Here is a 24,409-nt window from a genome sequence, read left to right on the forward strand (position 1 = left end):
CTTCAATAAACAGGTGTTATTATTACTCTACCACATTTTAATAAAGTAGTATTCAGGAGTTATAGGATACACAGGCTATTTTTCATCATATCAATAGTTCCAGACAACTCTCCTTTCCAACTTATATTTGGTTATGAGTTTTTGTAACTTTTTGTGATCAGATTATCAGTTATTACATGTCTGATTCTTAACTGTTCCCTCCCCTGCTTTCAAATTTGGGACATTTATGGGCTCATTATAACTATGTCAAAAGCAGGGCCTCTATATAAAGTTGTGCTCTTTGTTTACCATTTATAGATGCCCAGCAAGCAGATCAAGTAGGGGCTTGCAAGCCATGTGCACAAAGGGCTGTATCTGCTCAGAGGGGACTTTTTTCCCCTTCCACAAAGGCTCTACCTGCTGATAGAGGTTACCCCAAGGGTGTACTTTTTTCTGATTCACACAAAGGTAAAGAACAGGCTCTGATGAAAAGGCCCAGGAGGGTTGCCTATTAGCAGAGGGTTTAAGCATTAGTACGCAGACTGTCCAGAGCCTTTTTGTTCTCTTCTGGAACCCTGGATGAATTCCTGGATAGTTGCATTTGTCAGATAAGTGATGTGTTAGGCAATTTAACTCAGCTACTTATCACAACATCCAATACACTAAAATCACCATATAATCACCAGTAAGCAATTTTGAGCCACAACAAAGTCAGCATTTTTTGAACTGTTATTTACTTACAAACTTTGGAAAAAGCACCCTTTTTACCTTTAGCCTCTAATTAAGTATAGTAGGCTGCTTTCAGTCCTACTGACAGCTACTTACACTGGGTTTAGAAATCCTATAACTCTGTGGGCTGGTTTCCTAAAACACAGCAGATTTCTATCACATCTGAATTAGCACTGAAACTATAGCCTCATCCCCCACACTTAATTTCCAGGAAGGCAAATACTTTCAGGCCTTCAAAATATAAGCTGATCCCATCCATGTATACCCACTTGGCCAGAGTCTCAGGCTTGATGAGGATGTTAAAGTAGGTCTTCTTCAACTGCTCAGTTATCATTGTAAAGACAGCTGGTGTGGAACTGAACTCCGCTAAGTAGTCAATAATAAGCTGAAACAGCAGCTAAGAAGAAAAGAAAGAAGCACCTTAAGTGGAGAAGCATGGAAATCCACTAATGTTTAGGGGGAAAATGTTTCCCACTGGCCTTTACCAGGGGCCCAGTATGGTAATAGGCATTGCGCAGGACATAAGAGAAGTACTGATGACTCAAAGAATCTTTAGGAGCTAATATTCTCAATAACTGTCAAATTTGGAGCAATGAATTTTCTTTTTCTTTTTTATAATTTTTATGGGTATTTTAAAACATTTTTCCTTCCAACTAAACTTAAAAATAATTTTATCCAGCATGTCCACTGCCACTAAATGTGATTTTAATTGGGAGAATGTAATTTTGGAAATAATGACTTTATATCAACCTGTCCTATCCAGAAACATGGTGAGTCTCTCCCTTATTTAAAGTCTTTTTTATATGCTTCAAAAAGATTTAGTTTTCTTTAGATAGGTTCTGTACTTTTCTTATTCATTCTTAGATATTTTATTATTTTTCTCGATATTACAAATGGGATATTTTTTTCCAATCCAATTCTAAGTGGTATTGCACTATAGGAAAAGGAGCCATTTATTTTGATATACTGATCTTGTAATGAGTCATATCACAAATTATTTTTTAAATTCCAGTAGTACCTTAGATTTTCTAAGAATACAATCATATCCCCTGAAAAGAAAAATACTTTTTTCCCTTCCAAGTCTTTTTATTTCTTGACTTTAATGTATTAGCCAGAAACTCTAAAATAATGTTGAGTAATAGATGTGATCATGGGTATCCTTGGCTTGTTCCCAATTTTAATGTTCAGCATTTCATCAGTTAGTGTAACATTTGCTGTTAGTCTTTTAATTAAGGTTTTTATTGTGGTTAAGTAACTTCCCTCCATTCCTACTTATTAGGAATGACCACTCAAATTTATCAAATGATTTTTTGGGCATTTATCACTATATTCACAGTGTTCCTCAACTGACTTGTGTTATAATGATTTATGTTCATCAACTTCCTAATACTGAACAACCAACCTCTGCATTCCTGGCACTTGGTCATGGTTAATTATTCTTTTTGTTCTATTGTTGAATTTAATTTTCAAGTTTTTAGAATGTTTGACTCCATATTTCATAGGTGAAACTGATCTCCAGTTTTATATACATATTTATAGTCTATATCAAGTTTTAATGTTAAGGCTAGGTAAGCTTCATAAAATGAAGAACCTCAAATAGTTTTCTAAGGTTTGTATTTTTAAAAAGCTCTCCAGGTAATTCCAAAACTTTAATATGTTTGGATTTTAAGCTAAATTATATTTAGGCTTTTGAAGGTCAGTAAAATATTCCATGGTGTCTCCTCCTAAGACCAATCTTTGTTCCCTGGGGAGACTGACAGGGATGAGGGTATAAAGGAGAGAACTATCTAAGATATGGAGGCTATATCACCTCTTAGCACAGGTCTAATTTCTGCCAGGTCCTCTCCTCCAGATTTTTTCTTGTATGAGCGCAGTTCCCCAAACTTTAATGTATGTTCTACCCAAGAAACCAAGATATAAAATTTGTTGTTGGGTACATTATATTATTTTACCTGGTACTTGATGATCTAATCCTTTAGCTAGCATCCCATATTATGTCTTCCTTTACTGATGAAGTTTTTGACAAAGTGACATTGAAATATATTCTTTACCAAAAGATAAATCACTGACAAGATATAAACTCTGTTTCTAAAGAGTCAGAAACTTAGAAGGAAAACAAGACACACACACTTGAAACAATGGAAAAGAGTGCAAGAAGAGGAAGAAACAACACAAACATCTGAGTTCTACTCTATGTCAGGCAATGTGTCAGGTGCTTTAAATTTGTCCTTGCTGTATGGCATGAAATTATGCTCAAACCAGTCCTAAATGCCAGTGTTGGCTGCAGAGAAACAGACAGCAAAGGGAAGTGAAATCAAGCCTGAAGCACAGGCTGTGTTGTATCCATTACTAATGCATACAACACTGACTAATGTAATTAATTAATGAATATATGTTGGTCTTGTGTGGCCAAAGTTAGAATACCTGTCATCAGCCAAAATCACACAATAATCCATATTAATAAACATTTCTTTCTACGTACAGCACCTCATGCACAAGCCTCTATGCTTGGTGCTATAGGCACAACAAACATAAATATAAAATTTTAAAGCTGTCTGTGAGGAAATTAGAGCACTGTACTTACAGGTAGTTTGTGGTTGAATCCTTTCACTCGAATAATTAAACCATGTTCTCCAGCTACCAGCTTATACTCCAGCTGTGCCACATCTGCTTCATAAGCTGGTTCCGCAAGGTTATGGGTAAGGATATTGACAAAGATATCAAAGAGGACCACACTAAGAGTATAAAATGCAAATAGCATCATTAATTGGCAAGAAATAGACAAATGGATTTGCTTTGACTTAGAGTAAGAAACTTCACTTTTATAAAGATGTTAATTCACTACTCCAGAATGTAAAACCATATATACTAATTGAGTTCAAAGGTAAATACAGCTTACCCAGGACTCAGTTTCACAGGGGCATTACAGAACTCCCAACTTCAGCAATGCTTCCCTATCTTTTTCATGTCACGCACACAGAGAAAATGTAATATTGGGTTGGCCAAAGGTTCGTTCGGTTTTTTCCGTAAGATGGCTCTAGTAGTACTTAGTTGTCTTTAACTTCATTTGAAACAATTTTGTTAGATTGTATGTGACAGCTGTCATATCAGCGTGTATTTAAAAGAAGACTTATCAAAATTGGTGAATTTTTGTGTAGCCATTTTAATATTGAAGATGGAAGAAAAAAAGCAACATTTTTGGCATATTATGCTTTATTATTTCAAGAAAGGTAAAAACGCAAGTGAAACGCAAAAAAAAAGATTTGTATAGTGTATGGAGAAGGTGCTGTGACTGACTGAACATGTCAAAAGTGGTTTGAAAAGTTTTGTGTTGGAGATTTCTCACTGGACGATGCTCCATGGTCAGGTAGACCAGTTGAAGTTGATAGCGATCAAATCGAGACATTAACTGAGAACAATCAACATTATACCACGCAGGAGACAGCCGCACCAGCTTGGTTATGTTAATCACTTTGATGTTTGGTTTCCACATAAGTTAAGTGAAAAAAACCTTCTTGACCATATTTCCGCATGGGATTCTTTACTTAAACGTAATGAAAACGTTCTGTTTTTAAAACAAATTGTGACGGGCGATGAAAAGTGGATACTGTACAATAATGTGGAATGGAAGAGACCGTGGGGCAAGTGAAATGAACCACCAACAACCACACCAAAAGCTGGTCTTCATCCAAAGAAGGTGATGTTGTGTATATGGTGGGACTGGAAGGGAGTCCTCTATTATGAGCTCCTTCCGGAAAACCAAACAATTCATTTCAACAAGTACTGCTCCCAATTAGACAAACCGAAAGCAGCACTCGACAAAAAGTGTCCAGAATTAGTCAACAGAAAACACATAATCTTCCATCAGGATAACGCAAGACTGCATGTTTCTTTGATGACCAGGCAAAAACTGTTACAGCTTGGCTGGGAAGTTCTGATTCATCTGCCGTATTCACCAGACATTGCACCTTCAGATTTCCATTTATTTTGGTGTTTCCAAAATTCTCTTAATGGACAAAATTTCCATTCTCTGGAAGACTGTAAAAGGCACCTGGAACAGTTCTTATCAAAAAGATAAAAAGTTTTGGGAAGATGGAATTATGAAGTTGCCTGAAAAATGGCAGAAGGTAGTGGAAAAAAGTGGTGAATATAATAAAGTTCTTGGTGAAAATGAAAAATGTGTCTTTTATTATTACTTAAAAACTGAAGACACTTTTTGGCCAACCCAATATTTATACTGCACAATGGGGTAAAGTGTAAAATGTATGAAAGGCAACTGGCCCAAAGGCTCTGGTTATCCCTGCGGCCTAGGTTTTCTGACTGAAAAATCAAAAATCTGAGGAAACGGAGGAGGGTAATGCATTTTTTAAACTGAATATTAATAATGTTAGTGCTGCTTGTGAGATTAAGCCTGGATTTTGCAGGTTAAGTGGCAAAAGAAAGGAAGAAAGTACACTAACATTTCCTGAGCACCTCCTATGACTCAGGTACATTTTAGGCTCTCTGACAACCTACAACCTACATAAACATGTAAGTAATTTGCTAAGAACAAAGTATAATCAGATTCCTTGGCAGGAATCTGATTATAAATACAGGAATCTGATTATAAATAATCTCTAAATACAGGTCAACAGATCCATTAGTCCTCATTACAGACTGGAAGCTGACCCAAACTCATCTCTAAGGAACTTTCTCAATCCAGTGATTCTATGACTAGCCTACACTGTCAGCATGTTTTACAAATGGGTGCTGGAGATGGAGCAGCCACAGTTCCATCTTAGTGATTAGTACTGATACAAATAATTTGTTTGGGGCACATAAAACCACATAAATGAGGAGCATAGCTCAAGTACTGACAGAGAAAAATGATAGAATGATTCAGAAATAAACAAAATAGTCTTCCAATAATAAAAAAAATATTTTCCAGAAAAGAGGACAATTTCTTACTTTGCTGCAGACTTCTGTATCAAAGGTGAGATCAGATGGAAACGTATATATGCTGAAAGAAAAAAGACCCTAAATAAGAAAATATAGGCCAGAGGCCTCAAATATTTAATACATCTGCTATTTTCCCCTAATATTATGATGTTTTAAAAATTCTGAAACAAACCACTAATCCTTAAATCCTCATTACATTTTTATCCTTAAGGGTTCTTAGAAAGTATTATTTACCATTCCACATAGTGTCCAGAGGTACACTTTAATCTACGGGAAGACCAAATATATAGACAGATACGCAGAGAGGCCTAAGAATACTCTTATTATCAATAGCTTTGGTCAGGAAAAATGCTTGCAGAGGTATACATGTCAAGAACATTAAGGGAAAAATCCCAGTGCTCACAGAAAGTTATAGCAGCGCCTTTCCAAGGAAGCTGAATAAATGTTAAGAACATTTTTAGACACTCTTATAATCTATTCCAGAAAAATTGAGTAAACACCTTCCCAGTGAATTCAAGAATCCCTCAGAACTAGTCCAGTTGTGTTAAGGTTAGGGATTTGGGTTAAATGGCAGCCAAGAGCACTCAGCCTTTGATTCCAAGTTGCTTCAGTAAATTCCAATGCCATGCACAAGAACAGAAAATAAAAAAGCAACACAGTTTGGGCTACCGTGTTGAAGATAAGAGCTTTAGAGTCTGTTTAACTATATACTATGCTTCCTTTATGCTGAAAAGCAAAATAGTAGAGGGAGACAGATAGAGGATATTTCACATTTGTAATGCTGGACTCAGCTATCTATTGTGTCTAAGAATAATTTCTTTCAGCTACTCTTATTTTCTTTTTAACAATAATGTTCGAAAAACACCACCTATTCCCTAGGATGGCCAAACACCTGGCTCTGCTTTCATATAACTGAAAGAAAAATATCCAAAAATAATTTCATTTTAGGCTTGAATCCTTATATACTTCCTAGAATCTATAATGTCCATAAGAATTTCTGTGATAGCACAGGAGCACAGTATGGATCTGATAGATAAGCCTAGAAAAGGTCTTCAAGTAGAAGGGAAAGGGGAAAGAGAGGGAGATGACAGACACAGAGGGAAAAGGTTGCTAGAAAGTGGAAAAAGATTTGTTATACTTATTTCACTATTTTTAAGGAGGGAAATATTTTACCTTTGGGGATTTTGAATTTGTTGTCTTTCTTATACCATAGGCAACCTTGTGGAGTATTCACAATTTTAACAGGGTATTCTGTCTCTGGACAATCAAAAGCCTTCAACATGAAATCTGTGGCTAACAAAAGTGAAAGGTAATAAATCATTCAGTTATCTCAACAGGATTCCCACCAATCTGTTCTTGGTTTCAGAAGTCTAAGTAAGTCTTCTTTGTGGCAAACATAAGTCAAATTCAAATGCTGAAGTACAATAAATTATTAGAACAATACTAAAAAGAAAGTCCTCTTGGCCTTAAACTAAATGAACTCTGAAGATCTGTAATTTCCCAAGAGTTGATTCTGATCTCTCCATATTCTGCTTCATTCTCTTTCTCAGAGACAATCTTAACTGAAAGGGACCTTTGGTCAGAATAGTTGTATAAACCAATTTATGAATGAATGCATTCTTGAATGAGAATGTCTTTTACCAAACTTACAAACTTTTTAAAAGTTAACAAAATAGTTCTGCTCAAACAACGTCAAATTTGTCCTTTAAGTTAATGAAACATAAATTATTTCATCAACACTCAGGTGCGAAATAGCTAACTTAAGAATTAAAAAAAGGTACTGCCTATATTTACTAAAAAAAAAAATGGGTTGTTTAGATACTTAAAGTTCAAGATGCAGAAATGAATTATCTAAAATATGCAAGACTTTTTGTATAAAAGCATTTTTTTTCCTGAGGTTAGATTCATATATAACATAAAATTAACCATTTTAAAGTAAACAATTCAGGGAAATTTAGTACACTCACAACGTTGTGCAACTACCATTTCTTTCTAGTTTCAAAACATTTTCATCAGCCCCAAAGGAAACCTCTATACCCATTAAGCAGTCACTCCCATTACCCACTCCCCCCAGCCACTGGCAACCGTCAATCTGAGTTCTGTCTCTATGGATTTACCTATTCTGGATATTTCATGTAAAAGGAATCATACAATATGTGACCCCTTGTGTCTTCTTTCACTTAGCATAATGTTTTCAAGGTTCATCCATGTTGTAGCATGTATCAGTACTTCATTTCTTTAATGATAGAATAATACTCCATTGCATGTATATACCATAATTTGTTTATCCATTCATTCATTATGGACACTGGCTGTTTCCACCTTTTGGCTTTTGTGCATAATGCTGCTATGAAAGTGTATGTACATGTATTTCGTTGAATACCTGTTTTCAATTCTTTTGGGTATATACCTAGGAATGGAATTGCTGGGGAAAATGGTATTCTGAGTAAAATTAGTTATATACAACTGTAACCTTTGTCCTAGACCAGTGACTTTCTCAGAGTTAGAACTGTTTTCCATTGCAATCTAGTAGACAGATAACACACACATATACCTACCGAGAACAAAAGTTCTTAAAATAATACCCTTTCTTTATTCAGTGAAACATTTTGCTATTTTCTACTCTGATTTTTTTTAGTGCTTTCACAACTCATTACACTGACCTCAAAACCCATTACATTGATTTCACAACCCTCTAATGGGTTGCAACCTGTAGTTTGAAAAACACTAGAACAATTGGACAAGATAATGGCAATTCCTACAGAGACTCACATGAAAGGATCAGCTACCATAGACAAGAAAAAGTCCCAGGATTATGTTTAAGTCCTGTTTCCTGCATTCACCAACTGAATAATCCAGGGCAAGTCACTTCGCTTTTTTCAGCCGCAGTTTTCTCATTCGGAAAAGTAAGAAAACTGTAATGCTTATCCCAGAGATAACTGGGAAACTCAAATATGAATTCAAATGATACTTTTGTAAAATATAACATACTACAGAGGTGCTACTTGTTTTAATATTAGTACATGGATGGTTTATGTATAATGATTGCTATTTTACTGACCTATGTACTTGTTTTCAGCTGGAAGATGAAGATCTGGATTTAACTCAAAATTACTCTTCCACAGTTCAGCCCAAGGGTTTTCAATATCTGTAGAGATGAAAGACAAACTGATCCAATAAAGAACAAATGTTCAGAGTTCTATTAATAACAAACCAGTCAACAACTGGCCTTCACAAATCAATTCTCCTTTCTCAGAAAAGCTGTGAGTGACACATCCAGGCTTTCTAGACTCCTGCTACTCAGTGTGCAGTCTCAGCAGCATTGTTATCATCTGGGAACTTTAATAGAAATGCAGAATTGCAGGCCCTACTCCAGAGCTACTGAATCATAATCTGCATTTTAATAAGACCTCCAGGTGATACATATGCACATTGAAGTTTGAGGAGCACTTTTTAAAACACAGTCAAAACTCTGCCCCCAAACTACCAATACAATAGGATTTTCTCACTAGCTAATAAGTATAGATATAAACATTGCAGAAAATAATTTTCTTCAAAGTAGTATAAATAATTTTCATTTCAAAGTAAACTACTGAAAAAAATACATAAGTTTTTCCCACAGGAACTATCAGACAAACTATTAAGGAATAAAACTTCACAGGTGAATCATATACCTAAATGTAGGACAATTTTAAAATATTTTACCTTCCATACTATACTGAGTCCCAAACCATTTCTCCTTGAGGTCACATTTTCCCTCATTAGCACCAGACAGTAGAACAAGATTTGCCTTTTGAGGAACTAGCTGATTAAGGGCTTCAGCAATGACCTAATTGGGGGCAGGGGTGAAGGGGGAGTGGGGAGACACATAAAAAACAATTATAACTTTAACCTAATACATCTCTATTAAAAAGGCAAAGCCACATTATGTTAGGCACCCCAAGATCCTAGCATCTTGATGCTCATGAAACTATCTGTCTATAGTCCATGAACACCCTAATTTACAAAACTACATTAGTCTATAAGCTGTTCCTAATGTTTCTTCAGAATGCTTAAACAGCACTCATCTCAAATCCTAAATAATAAGAAGCCTAGCAGTGAAAAGAGTTACCATTTACTAAGCTTTTACTATGTGCTAGGTAGTGTTTAACATACATTATTTCATTTAATCCTAAAAACAACCCTAAGGTACACCCATTTTACAGAAAGCACTCAGCCTCGGAGGTTAAAGTTTAAATAATTTGTTCAGGTTAAAGCTTCTATAATCTGCACAGAACAACACACCTAGAAGTGGCAAAAGTGGAGTTCTAACCAAGTTTGTTCATAATTCCAAAAACTATGCTCTTAACTGCTATGTATTATACTACCTCATACACAAGAATCAGTAAAATGATCCCAATGTAGGGCCTCCTTCAATAATCCTTCAGCTATGATAAGGACTAAACATAAGATTTTTGTGGGTTAGATTTGAAACCCTAACTAGCACTTCAACACCATTTCTTTGAGAAAAAACAACAAATAGTGGTTCAGAAAAAAATACTTGGACCCCTGGGCACAACCATCCTAGAGAAATGACAAGAATGTATGGTTACTGCTTCTTCCTTTACCTTTCCCCATCCCCTTTAAAATCAGTAGTTTTAGAACACCCTATATCAAAGTCTGTCAACCTTGGCACTATTAACACTTTGGGCCAGATAATTCTTAGTTGTGGAGTGCCATCTTCTGCACTGTAGAACGTCTAGCAGCATCTCTGGCTTCTACCCGCTAGATGCCAAGAGCACCCTCCAGCTGCGACAACTGAAATGTACCCAAGTATTGACAAATATCCCATGGGGGCAAAATCACCCCTGGTTGAGAACTGCTACCCTATATGGAGCAAAATGACTTATTTCCCAGGACTAGTGGAGGAAAGACCTGACCAACTATTTATTTATGTGTAATATTTATTATCCCTAAGTCATATATTTTGAATTCAGGGAATCATATTTTTCTTGTACATATTCTCAAAATGATTAAAATTTAATTGTCCAGAGTGTCCAACAGAATTAAAAGGCAAGCTAAACAAGTATGTTTAGCATCTAAAGCACATAATTCTTAGAAATGACTTTATGTTAGTAGATGTTTCAACACTTGAAAAACAGCGGGAATAGTACCTAAGAAGAGGACTTGGTTTTCTCCTCATATTAAACCACAGTCATATACAATAATCAGGAAAAATTACCCACAAAACTATTGATATTTCTTCTGTTTAAACAAACAAATAACTTGACTAAACATAACCAAGTTTTCTCCATTCCCACAGTCCTTAAGTACCTCTATGTACTTTCTCACCCTCCTCTTTCTCTAAAAGTAAATTTTAGAAATGGAAACCTCCTTACTTCTGGCTTGTATTCAAAAAGAAGCTGATCTCCAGTGAGAAAGTCCTGTAGTGGGTACAGCTGCATGTTTTCACACATGTTTTCCACATACTCAACTGGATCTGTCTGTAAAGAGGTAAGATTATTTCACACCAGAAATTCTCCATTATTATCCTTAATTTGCCACAAAATATAAATACTTATCTCTTTTTTAACAATGAAACCAAAAGCTTCCAACAGATACAACCAGATATAACTGCAGCTTAAGGATCTGATGCTCAGAATTCTAAAAAAAACTTAGCCAGAGAACTACCTTAAGTAGCTTAACCTAACACCCCTCCAATCCCCCATACTGAGCCCTACAACACTGAACTGTAAAGGTCTGTTTACATGTCAAGTGCCCCACATGACTATGAAGTCCCTAAAGACAGGGTCTTCATCATTTTATCACTACAGCACTATCACCTAAAAACTATTTGTAAGCATGAATCAAAATCAATATATCAACAGAAATCAAAATGTGTCATTACATAAGTCTTGCTATAAGTGGTTAAATTAATCAGTATATTATCTCAATTTAAAACTGAAATAATGACAGAAAGTTCACTAACCTATGAAATGGAAATACTTTTCCAGAGGAAAGCAACCAATTCAAGTATTTATATTTACTGAGCACCCAAATGCACAGAATCTTAAAAACTGACAGGTCCTTTAGACACCAAGTGGCTCCATTCCTACATTTTACAATGAGGAAATGTACTCAGATTGATTAGGTGACTTGCCCCAGATCACACAATAAGTGATGGGCGAGTAGACACTAGAGCTTGGGCCTCCTAACATAGCAGTGAACACTCTTTCCCAAAATACCATACTGCCCAGTCCTTCCCTAGACAATCTGGGTTGTTCTCTCATCAAACAGAAGACAGAACAGAAGTGAAGGTTACTACATTCATGGAGGAGAAATGAGACATGCATACATCAAATTAGAGATCATAGGTATATGCTACCTACTACATTATCACATTCAGATAGAATATGGAAAAAGTATGGAAAGATTCATTGTTACCTTTTTTGCTCCACGTCAGGAAACATTCCTGAATCAAGTTTGTTAGTCACTAAAGTGCTACTATTGTGTGTGTGTGTGTGTGTGTGTGTATGTGTGTGTGTGTGTGTGTGTGTGTGTGTGTGTGTGTGTGGAGCTTAAGGTACCTTTTTTTTTTGAAGTATAATTGACTTATAACATTATATTAGTTTTAGGTGTACAACATAGTGATTCCATATTTTTATATATTACAAAATGATCACCACAGCAAGTCTATTTACCATCTGTCACCTTACAAAGTTATGACAGCATTATTGACTGTATTCCCTATGCTATACATTACATCCCTATGACATTTATTTTACAGCTGGAAGTTTGTACCTCTTAATCTTCCTTGCCTATTTCACTTATCTCCCACTCTTTCAAGTGCTATTATTGTTTAAAATGACTCCCTCTACTCTGTTCTAAATTTTTTAACCAGTTATCTTCACCAGCCACTTATTTTTGTAAGTTAACTGTTCTATTCAGCGTGCTACAAAATTGAGTGATTCAAAGTATTTCCTATGAGAAAACAGGACCCTGGCTAAAAGTAGATCTTTGGTGCCAAGGCAATGGACAAAGTACTAGGAAAAAAAAAACACTTAAATGCTATCCTTTAATTTTTTTTAAAGATATAATTCACATACCATAAAATCCACACTTTTAAAGTATACAATTAAAAATAAAATAAAATGTATAATAAAGTATATAACTCAGTGGTTTTCAGTATATTTATAAAGTTGTACAACCATCACCTCTATCTAGTTCCAGAATATTTTCATCAGCCCGAAAGGAAACTTCCATACCCAGTAAGCAGTTGCTCCCTGTTACCCACAACCCCCAGCCACTGACAACAACCATCAATCTGTGTTCCGGCTCTACAGATTTACCTATTCTGGATATTTCATATCCAGATAAATGGAATCATATAATATGTGACCTGTTGTGTCTGGCTTCTTTCACTTAGCGTATTTTCAAGGTTCATCCATGTTGTAGAATGAATCAGTACTTCATTACTTTTTATGCTGAATAATATTCCACAGTATGCAAATTCTACACTTTGTTTAACCATTCATTCGTTGAAGGACATTTGGATTGTTTCCCCTTTTTGGCTATAATGAATAATGCTGCTGTGAACACGAGTGTACAAGTATTTGTGTGGACACAGGTTTTCAATTCTCTTGGGTGTATACCTAGAGGTGGAACTGTTGGCTTATATGGTATCTCTATGCTTAACTTTTTAAGGAACTGTCAAACTGTATTCCAAAGCAGCTGTACCATTTTACACTCGCACCCGCAATGTATGAGAGTTCCAATTTCTCTACATCTCCAACACTTGTTATTATCTATCTTCTAATTTTTTTGCTTACTACAACTCTCACTGCCTTCCATTATTGTTACATTATTCCTGTTTCTCTGCGTATAGAAAGACACTTAAACAGCTTTTCTCTAGTTCAAGTAGCTGATTTACAAGATATATTGAGTCCAAGTTCCCATGTGAAATAAAAATTATTTTTAAATTTCTTAATTAAAAAAGACTGGCTTGAATAGTCTGAAAGAGCATTCCTATTTGCCTTTACTGATGAAGATAAGAAAAATGTCTGAAGACGAGATATGTCAACTTTGTTAATAAAACAGAAATATATAAAAGCTGAAATAAGCTGAGCTACTTGAGTTAAAATTCAGCAGTTCAAACAAAGATATGAACCTTTCTGATTTGTTCTTTGTACTGATTAGGTTTTAGTCTAAAATGTTTTGGGCTCATGTTTTAAAATCAAGACAAACATTCATGAATACTGTGCTAAAGGTAAAAAAAAAAATGAGCTACAAAATGGCGAGCTATTAAAAAGGTATCTTGAAATGTCTTGCTAAGAAGAAACTAGAAGGGCACAAAGAAATAACTCAGCTAATGCTAAAAAGCCAATCCCCCAAAAAGGAATAAGGGTATTAGTTATGGTTGTAGTCCACAATTCTTACTCCTACTCTTTCCCTGCCACAGTTCTGGCCCACATGTTGCCACAACAGTTGATAAGAACACTGAAAAAAATCAGTACTGCTAAAGTTGATGGCAGGACTTGTGGGTTCTATGCGTATCCATCAATTTATAGAGAGAAGTGTCTATAGGACCCTCAAATGGCCAATATAAATCACAGTAGCTCTCTGTTTTCATAGAATAAGATTTCTATTTCAATTTCAAATGACTTCAAGCATATAGAGCAGACTGTATAGGAATCAATAGCAACTGGAAGCTTATAGTTTTTGTGACCTTGTCCTCATGTACTTAAGTCTTCTCAAATTATAGTAGATATTTGTCTCTGGTGATGATCCAAAAAGGCAGATTTCAAGATGCTCTATGAACTGGTGCTAAACTGGGGGCTCTTAATCAAGGGCCTACAGATACCTCCCACAAGATATCAGTGGACAAATTCAGGGAGGGCGGGAAGCATGAGTTTGATTGGGAAGAAATTACATATTTATTTTCACTAAACTCTAACTTAGCATTTTTATTAATTTATGAATATACAGGCAACAAACCACAGCAGTATTATCAGCATCTATGACTATAACCAATAGAAATCACAATATAGCTGTTGCAGATATCTCAAAATAGTACACTCAGAAGATGGCGGAGTAGAAGGACATGCCCTCACTCCCTCTTTCGAGAACACCGGAATCACAGCTAACTGCTGAACAGTCATCGACAGGAAGACACTGGAACTTACCAAAAAAGATACCCCACATCCAAAGACAAAGGAAAAGCCGCAATGAGACGGTAGGAGGGGCACAATCACAATAAAATCAAATCCCGTAACTGCTGGGTGGGTGACTCACAAACTGGAGAATACTTATACCACAGAAGTCCACCCACTGGAGTGAAGGTTCTGAGCCCCACATCAGGCTTCCAAACCTGGGGGTCCGGCAACGGGAGGAGGAATTCCTAGAGAATCAGACATTGAAGACTAGCAGGATTTGATTGCAGGACTTTGACAGGACTGGGGGAAACAGAAACTCCACTCTTGGAGGGCACACACAAAGTAGTGTGTGCATTGATTGGGACCCAGGGGAAGGAGCAGTGACCCCATAGGAGACTGAACCAGACCTACCTGCTAGTGTTGGAGGGTCTCCTGCAGAGGCGGGGGGTGGCTGTGCCTCACCATGAGGACAAGGACACTGGCAGCAGAAGTTCTGGGAAGTACTCCTTGGCGTGAGCCCTCCCAGAGTCCGCCATTAGCTCCACCAAAGAGCCCGGCTACGCTCCAGTGTTGGGTCACCTCAGGCCAAACAACCAAAAGCGAGGGAACCCAGGCTGACCCACCAGCAGACAAGTGGATTAAAGTTTTACTGAGCTCTGCCCACCAGAGCAACAGTCAGCTCTACCCACCACCAGTTCCTCCCATCAAGCCTCTTAGATAGCCTCATCCACCAGAGGGCAGACAGCAGAAGCAAGAAGAACTACAATCCTGCAGCCTGTGGAACAAAAACCACATTCACAGAAAGATAGACAAAATGAAAAGGCAGAGGGCTATGTATCAGATGAAGGAACAAGATAAAACCCCAGAAAAACAACTAAATGAAACGGAGATAGGCTATCTTCCAGAAAGAGAATTCAGAATAATGATAGTGAAGATGATCCAGGACCTTGGAAAAAGCATGGAGGCAAAGATCGAGAAGGTGCAAGAAATGTTTAACAAAGATCTAGAAGAACTAAAGAACAAACAAACAGAGATGAACAATACAATAAATGAAATGAAAAATACACTAGAAGGAATCAATAGCAGAATAACTGAGGCAGAAGAACGGATAAGTGACCTGGAAGACAAAATGGTGGAATTCACTGCTGCGGAACAGAATAAAGAAAAAAGAATGAAAAGAAATGAAGACAGCCTAAGAGACCTCTGGGACAACATTAAACGCAACAACATTTGCATTATAGGAGTCCCAGAAGGAGGAGAGAGAGAGAAAGGACCCGAGAAAATATTTGAAGAGATTATAGTCGAAAATTTCCCTAACATGGGAAAGGAAATAGCCACCCAAGTCCAGGAAGTGCAGAGAGTCCCATACAGGATAAACCCAAGGAGAAACACGCCAAGAGACATAATAATCAAATTGGCAAAAATTAAAGACAAAGAAAAATTATTGAAAACAGCAAGGGAAAAACGACAAACAACCCAATCCAAAAATGGGCAGAAGACGTAAATAGACATTTCTCCAAAGAAGACATACAGATGGCCAAGAGGCACATGAAAAGATGCTCAACATCACTAATTGTTAGAGAAATGCAAATCAAAACTACAATGAGGTATCACCTCACACTGGTTAGAATGGGTATCATCAGAAAATCTACAAACAACAAATGCTGGAGAGGGTGTGGAGAAAAGGGAACCCTCTTGCTCTGTTGTTGGGAATGTAAATTGATACAGCCACTATGGAGAACAGTATGGAGGTTCCTTAAAAAACTAAAAATAGAATTACCATATGACCCAGCAATCCCACTACTGGGCATATACCCAGAGAAAACCATAATTCAAAAAGAGTCATGTACCACAATGTTCATTGCAGCTCTATTTACAATAGCCAGGTCATGGAAGCAACCTAAATGCCCATTGACAGACAAATGGATAAAGAAGATGTGGTACATATATACAGTGGAATATTACTCAGCCATAAAAAGGAACGAAACTGGGTCATTTGTAGAGACGTGGATGCATCTAGAGACTGTCATACAGAGTGAAGTAAGTCAGAAAGAGAAAAATAAATATCGTATATTAACGCATATATGTGGAACCTAGAAAATGGTACAGATGAACCAGTTTGCAGAGCAGAAATTGAGACACAGAAGTAGAGAACAAATGTATAGACACCAAGGGGGGAAAGCGGCAGGGGTGGGAGGTGATGGTGTGATGAATCGGGAGATTGGGATTGACATGTATACACTAATGTGTATAAAATGGATGACTAATAAGAAAAAAAAAAGCACACTCATTGCTACTTAAAATTGTAATAATTATTAGATCTACCATTAGACTTTGTTATTTAATATACCGATACAGAGACCCATATTACTAATTTTTACTATTTTGAGTCTTTATTTCAGTATTCCTTTGTAACCTACTGTATTTTATCTTATGCATTTAAAAACACTATTCTATGAAAGGGAACCCTCCTACTCTGTTGCTCGGAATGTACATTGGTGCAACCATTACAGAAACAGTATGGAGGTTCCTTAAAAAAACTAAATATAGAGCTACCATATGATCCAGCAATCCCACTCCTTGGCATATATCTGAAAAGATGAAAACTCTGATTTAAAAAGATACATGCACCCCAATGTTCATAGTAGCACTATTTACAATAGCCAAGACATGGAAGCAACCCAAGTGCCCATTAAGAGATGAGTGGTTTAAGAAAATGTGAGACACACACACACACACACACACACACACACACACACACACAGTGGAGTATTACTCAGCCATAAAAAAGAATAAAATATTGTGATTTGCAGCAATGTGGATGGACCTAGAGAGTATCATACTAAGCAAGTCAGATAGAGAAAGACAAATATTATGATATCATTTACATGTTGAATCTAAAAAATAATACAAATGAAATTTATATACAAAACAGAAACAGCCTCACAGACACAGAAAACAAACTTATAGTTACCAAAGAGAAAGGGATGGGGGAAGGGATAAATTAAGAGTATGGGATTAACAGATACAAATTACTATACATAAAACAGATTAGCAGCAAGGATTTACTGTATAGCACAGGGAACTATATTCAATATCTTGTAATAACCTATATTGGAAAATAATCTGAAAATATATACATATATACATATGTATCACTGAATCACTTTGCTGTATACCTGAAACTAACACAATATTGTAAATCAACTATACTTCAATAAAAACAAAAACAAAAAACAAAACAAAAAACCCACTATTCTATGGGCTGCATAATAAATATTTAACAGTATTGTTTCAATGTTAAATTTCCTGAGCACAACAATTTTAGTGAGGTTATGCGAGAGAATATATTTGTTTGTAGCAGATACATGTTAAAAAACATTGAGAGGTGAAGTATCATGATATCTGTAATTAAATCTCAAAAAAATACACACACACACACAAGAAGAGGCGTGAGAGAGAAAGAAAATATGGCAAAATATTAAGAACTGGTAAATCTAGGTGAGGGATATACCAGTGATCATTGTACTACTAGGGCGATTTTTCTGAGAGTTTAAAAAGATGAAGAGGTGAAATAATATTCTGGGGAGGGGTCGATAGGATTCAACAGATTTCCAAAGGGATCCAAGGCACAAAAAGGGTTTTTTAAAAACCCTGCTCTAAACTCCTTACCTTTCAACTTTGCTTTCATATACCCTATGCCACAGACATGTAGGATCATTCACTTTTTCATAATACCCCAGAGTTCCTTACTTATGTGCTTCCCATTGCTTAGAATATCTAAACCTTATCCATTTTTTAATACTGAACTCAATTCAAATTTACTACATCCATGAAGGTTTCCCTGTCCTATTCCAGTCAAGGCAAATGCTTTCCTTACCCTGAAAGTACAAAGCACACTATTTCTATTTGAATTCCCAAAATATCAAGCTCTCCATGAATGTTTATCAAAGGGATTAAAGGGATAGACATATGAAATGACTACACAGATGAATGACTGTCACACAACATGATCTGTGTCAATCTGCCTAATTCTCTCACTGTTACTCAATATAAATACTCAAAAACACAAGAGTGAATTTTCAGAAACCTCAAGGCCATCTTGAGACTCACATGACAGAGAGTGGCAGAATTAAAACTCAGTGACACTTCCAAAAAGAGGAACAATGTCCACACCAGTTTCAACTTGGTCACAGATAACATTCAAAAAGAATTTGACTTCCAGTACCTGTTCCTGGTAATGAAATTCATTATCCTCAATTTTCTGAATCTCTTCAAAAATTCTGTGAAAGAAGAAAATTATAATTAGAAGACATATTTAAATTTCTCATTAGAATCATCAGCAAGAAAAGAGAAGTATAAAAATAAACAGACTGCCCATGTAAACCTAAATCTTTAACATACATTCACATGTAGCAGAATAAGGATATGGAACAAGTAAAGGAAATTAAGCAAGAAATGCCTGGAAAACCACCAAGGCAGGACTAACGCATGTCTGTTGGTAGCCTGAAGGCTAAAACATATTAGGATTGACTCTTATAAGTATATATTACCTTTTTTCTGGGCCTAGCTTCTGCAGCATTTTTAAATACTGGAAGACAGTATGAGCAACCTAAAAATGAAACATCTAATTATACTTTTGCATAAAGTGATATCTATATAATTTTTAAAACCCTCCATTTTTATTATTTACCTCATAGAAATGTTCATAACCTTCATCAGTCAATGTAATAGAAATGCTGAACACTGAATAAGTAGAATTTTGCTCAAATCCTGTCTCACCATTTCCACCAAATAGTGCAAGAGCCCAGCACCTATAGTTAGGAGAAAAAATTAATCCAGTCAATATTTTGGGATTGATAGTCTACAAATACTTCAAATTAACAAAATAGGTAGGCTTTCTATGTAAAATTTGGGAAGCCCAGGCTTTGAAGCAAACATGCTTTCTAACAGCAAGTTTAAAAGTACAAATTTTTTAAAAGTACAAAGCCTCCCAAGGAATTGTACTGCAGACAGGAATGATCAGAAGGAAATAACAGCCGTATTTACTTCTTTAATGGAAACACTAATATTACAACATAGGAAAACATTATCAGTTTCATGAAGCCGTAGTAATTTTTTGTCAAAGAGAACATAGTAATTTTTTGTCGAAGCATACTTTTAATATATTGTGAAGTATGTTCTTCATACTTCACAATATATTAAAAGTACGCTTGCTGGGAGGCATTTCTCTCTTTTTCTTTTTTTTTTGCCGCACCGGTAGGTTTGCAGGATCTTAGTTCCCTGACAAGGGATTCAACCCAGGTCCTCAGCAGTGAAAGCGCGGAGTCCCAACCACTGGACTGCCAGGAAATTCCCCTGGGAGGCATTTCTCACATCCCTTTTTGAACCATCTCCCAAGAGAAGCCTTAAAAAACACTTCAGATACCTCCCTACTTAGAATGTTAAGTGGGCTCTTTGAGACTGTCAGCTAACCTGCACAGGTTATCTAGGAAAGAAGCAATAAGACTGTATCTTTTCCTGACTAGAATAATCCTGAAAGTCTAAAATAAGGAGAGAGGAGGCCAGAATGAAAAACTTGAAATTCTAATAAAGTTCAGTAAGGTATAAAGGTTATGCAAATCTCAAATCATATTACATTTATTGTGTAAGGCATATATGTACTTAACGTCATTCATTATTTTTCTAATAAGCCTGCCCTCTCAGCTTTCTTTTAATAATCTAGTACACATCAATGTTTTAAAGTCTTATTTAAATTTCTCATCTACCTTCCATTCTTGAATAATGTATAGAAAAATCAAGCAAGGAATTACTTTAATGTGTTTTGGTCCTGATTCTAAAGCTGTATGTCTATAATTTGGCTAGGCAACTTAAACAAGTGCTTAAATGCTTTAGGAAACATGGCTAACATACTGCTAACATGGCTGCATATACTGTTCACAGTCCCCCATATTTATATGATTTATCTGTCCAATGAAGTTTTCATTAAAGTCCACCTTCTGGGTTGGGAAAGCCTGGAGATCCACAGCATTAAAATAATTGACTTCATTATTATTCAAATCCAAATTCTTGATTAGAGCTAAACTTTCATGTAATTCTGGACTCTATGAATTTAAAAATTTTGTGTACAACTATAATACTTCCAACATGGGCTAAAAGGTGGCTTCCAAGGAAATATACAAATATGATATGGCCATTAAAATAATCTAGGTTATGAAGAGACTTTAATTAAGTATTAGATTTGAATCTACGCTTCCTGGCAGACAAAGTAAAAAAAGAAAAGAATGGGTTATAACACTTGTTGTCCATTATTTTTCAGATATTGCTACACTGAAAATACTTATTAATTAAATACTTGCTTTTTTCTAAGGTAAGAAAGAATGCTGCCTTTGCCTTCATGTCCAACCAGCCAAGAGATATAATGAAGCGGCTTCACCCTTTAAAAAAAAAGTTAAGGTCAGAAATTTTTAAAAATTAAGGTATAAATACTTTAATTTTACTTTAGAAAATCTTACTTCTGAGATTGATATTTGAGAATGTGATTACAAACTTATTTTCACATAAATTCTACTAAATATGAAACTATAATTAATTTGACAGCAGCGAGATAAAAACAGAAAACATGGTGAAATTTAACTTCTTCATCTGAAATCACTGAATGAGTACAAATATTCCAAAATTTAAGAATTCTTTTGGATACTACTTTTTCTTTTGGATACCAATCTTACTTCTTTTCATGGTAAAATCTTTCATTATTTTTTCACCCAAAATAGAAATAATATAGATTCTTTATCATTTTAGAATCTGATGCAGATATGAATCATCCTGTATCCTTAAAAGCTTTCAGCATTGCATCAGGCTCTGTGGTAAACTGAAATGTGTTGCTTTATGGGTCAGAAAATCTAGCTTGTAGTTTTAGTTATTCCTTTAAGTAAGTGCATGATCTTGAGCAAAAGACTTAATCTCACTCTATTTTCTCTTTCTCTCTACTTGCCTAACTACTTACTCATAGGCTTTTCATGAAAATGCAATAAATGCATTACAGGAAATTACAATAAATGCATTAAAATGCAATAAGAGGTAAAAAATGATATCTTATTATATAACAATATACATTAATAGTCTGAGTAGTTGTTTATGTGTTATTCACATCATCTTTTCCCACTGGCTTCTACTATAATTTTGGGAATATATTCCTACCAAAAATATACAGAAAAATCAAGCTAGGAAATCTAAACATTCTTAAATTTTAAACTTAGTTTACAGAATTATACTCAGTAAACTCTTAAAAGTCACTGTTTAAAATATGAATTTGAAAAAAACCATAAAATATGAATGACATATTTTAGATTACATCTATCCTAAAACTGATATAGAGGAGCAAATCAGTTAAAGAATGAACCCAGTTGAGTACATAACATTTGCATGTGACCAAATCTAATTGTACGGTATTTGGTAACTCTGGAGGGAGAAACACTTGCTTCTTAGTAAAAAAAAAAAAATCGTTCCCCCAAAAGCTAATTTAGTGGGAGTTCACATTTGGGATAAACATCAGGTTAAAACAAATATACAGTTCATTAAAAAAATAATAATAACTGGATCAAAACATACAGAAATGGTAACAGTCTTTGGAAAACAGAATCATGGATGACTTTTTTCTACTTTTCAGTAGTTTTCAAGATTTGTACAATGAATTATCTTAGTAATCAGGCAGAAGATAAACAAGGCTTTGTTAATTAACAAGAAATGCAAAAAACGGGAAAAATGGTATACATAGTATAATTCCATTTCCATTAAAAAAGATATGTTTTATATTCATTATTTTAATGTCTGAAGGATATATATGAAACTATTAATGTTGGGCATATCTTTCAGGACAGAGGAGAAGCAGAGCTTTACTTTTTGCTTAATACTCTTTTGTCCTCAACATTTTACAAGCATATTACTTTTATAATCAAAATTTAAAACAAATGCAATAAACTTTTAAATATGCATGTAATCATTTTAACACTTTTTGGGATACTCTAACATAACTATACAACCAATAGACATTACTTTTTCCTATATTATCCTTGCACTAAAAAAAAGCAAGTAGACAATACACACATTCTCTGCTTTCTCATTGGAGGCACACTGTTCCTGTTAACTTCATGGGACTTGATTGTTAAAAGCATTTTTTACTGAGCTTAAAGCAATACACATTACTTTTCTTTCCTTCTGCTTGTGTGTGTCTCTTCTTGGGTTTGTTTTGTTGGTAAGTTTTAGAAACTTAAGGTAAACTTTTATCAGTTCATTAGCATTTATTTCTAATGAGAAAAGCATTTGTAGCCATTGACTGATCCTTATCTTTAAGGAACTTCTTAGCCCATGTATATTGCTCATGTAAAATAATTATATAAATAAATTGAAGTGTTCTCCTAATTTCTAAAAATCTGACCTAACTCATTCCCAACTCAAGTAGGTCCTTGAGATTTATGTTGTAGTTGTATTTCAGGCTCAAAATTATTTAACTTTACTTTTGACAAGATCAAACTAAATGGCCACCACTGACAAATAAATCATAAGCTAACATATATTTGTACTCAAAGTGCTAAAGAAAATAATTACAAAAGTTAGCATTCACACTAAGATACTTAACTTCAAAGACTCAGGAAAGGCAACTAATTATAAGAAAACTCTAGCTTTTATACCCAAGAAGACATTAAAATATATAGCAAAGGCTTGAACAATCCAGTAGTGAGGTCCTAGTTTACCATGTTACCTGTGTTTATAAATCCAGAATGCCCAAATTTAAACCATTTAGTATGCTTTTAAAATATGATTCTCACTCAGTATCTAGTGGAGTAAATTTGCCTTTGAACTCTTACCTGTAATGTTGCTGTTGAGGGGGAAGTGCCCATGTGATGGTCAGAGCATGAATTTTTCTGATTGGAACAACTGAACAAAAATATTTTTCAGAAGAACAGATATAAGGGTTTCTCTATAACTTATATATACTATGTTACATGAAATTTTTAAAAATTCAATATATTTCATCCTCCAATAAGCAAGGGAAAGTTAAATATAATGCAATTATTATTTCAAGTTGCCAATTTTCAAATTTGAATAATGCAATTTTTATAAATTTCTTTTCAATTTGGTTTCACAGATAGAGAAGGCATGGATAAAAGAACTATGAAAATAGGCAAGCCCCTAAAGATGGATCCCTTCTTGCAAGAACGGGTACAGGACTAGGAGTCAGGAGACCCATGGCTGAAATCCAGCCCTACTACTATCTTGCTATCTGTGTTTATACGACCTTGAGAAAATCACTTGCATTTAACTCATTCTGAATCTGTTATGGTATGATGAGTGGGGTAGGCTGAAGTAACTCTAAGATTCTTCCCAGTGCTTCCCATTCTTCTATGATTCTTTGAAGAGAAAATCTACAGCTAGGAAGAATACAACCAAAAATAAGTTGTCTCTGGGAAGAGTCAGCTTAGATAAAATGGAGCCAGCAGCAGATAAAGAGTGCGACAAAAGTCATTGGTCAGAGAAAGGGAAGAGGAAAGAGATTGGCAATGGGGTGAAGGAGAAGAAGGGAATAACTAGGCAATTAGGAGAAAGAAAATAATCTGCCATGATAAAAAGAG

General features: G+C 35.3%; 1 protein-coding gene across 3 annotated transcripts in view; it reads right to left on the reverse strand.

Moving 5' to 3' along the window:
- The window catches only part of NRDC (nardilysin convertase), a 95,921-nt gene that overhangs the window by 10,116 nt on the left and 61,396 nt on the right, over positions 1–24,409 (reverse strand). For all 3 annotated transcript variants that reach the window (XM_036831992.1, XM_036832008.1, XM_036832002.1), the window contains 12 exons: positions 23,645–23,714; positions 21,137–21,214; positions 19,471–19,591; positions 19,331–19,389; positions 19,006–19,060; positions 11,025–11,129; positions 9,352–9,475; positions 8,708–8,794; positions 6,820–6,939; positions 5,656–5,707; positions 3,293–3,443; positions 978–1,105 (listed from right to left, as the gene is read on the reverse strand). In XM_036831992.1, coding sequence (XP_036687887.1) covers positions 978–1,105; positions 3,293–3,443; positions 5,656–5,707; positions 6,820–6,939; positions 8,708–8,794; positions 9,352–9,475; positions 11,025–11,129; positions 19,006–19,060; positions 19,331–19,389; positions 19,471–19,591; positions 21,137–21,214; positions 23,645–23,714 — 1,150 coding nt within the window. The remainder of the gene's footprint in view (positions 1–977; positions 1,106–3,292; positions 3,444–5,655; positions 5,708–6,819; positions 6,940–8,707; positions 8,795–9,351; positions 9,476–11,024; positions 11,130–19,005; positions 19,061–19,330; positions 19,390–19,470; positions 19,592–21,136; positions 21,215–23,644; positions 23,715–24,409) is intronic.

Source organism: Balaenoptera musculus, chromosome 1, assembly GCF_009873245.2.
Source record: "Balaenoptera musculus isolate JJ_BM4_2016_0621 chromosome 1, mBalMus1.pri.v3, whole genome shotgun sequence".
Taxonomy (NCBI): domain Eukaryota; kingdom Metazoa; phylum Chordata; class Mammalia; order Artiodactyla; family Balaenopteridae; genus Balaenoptera; species Balaenoptera musculus.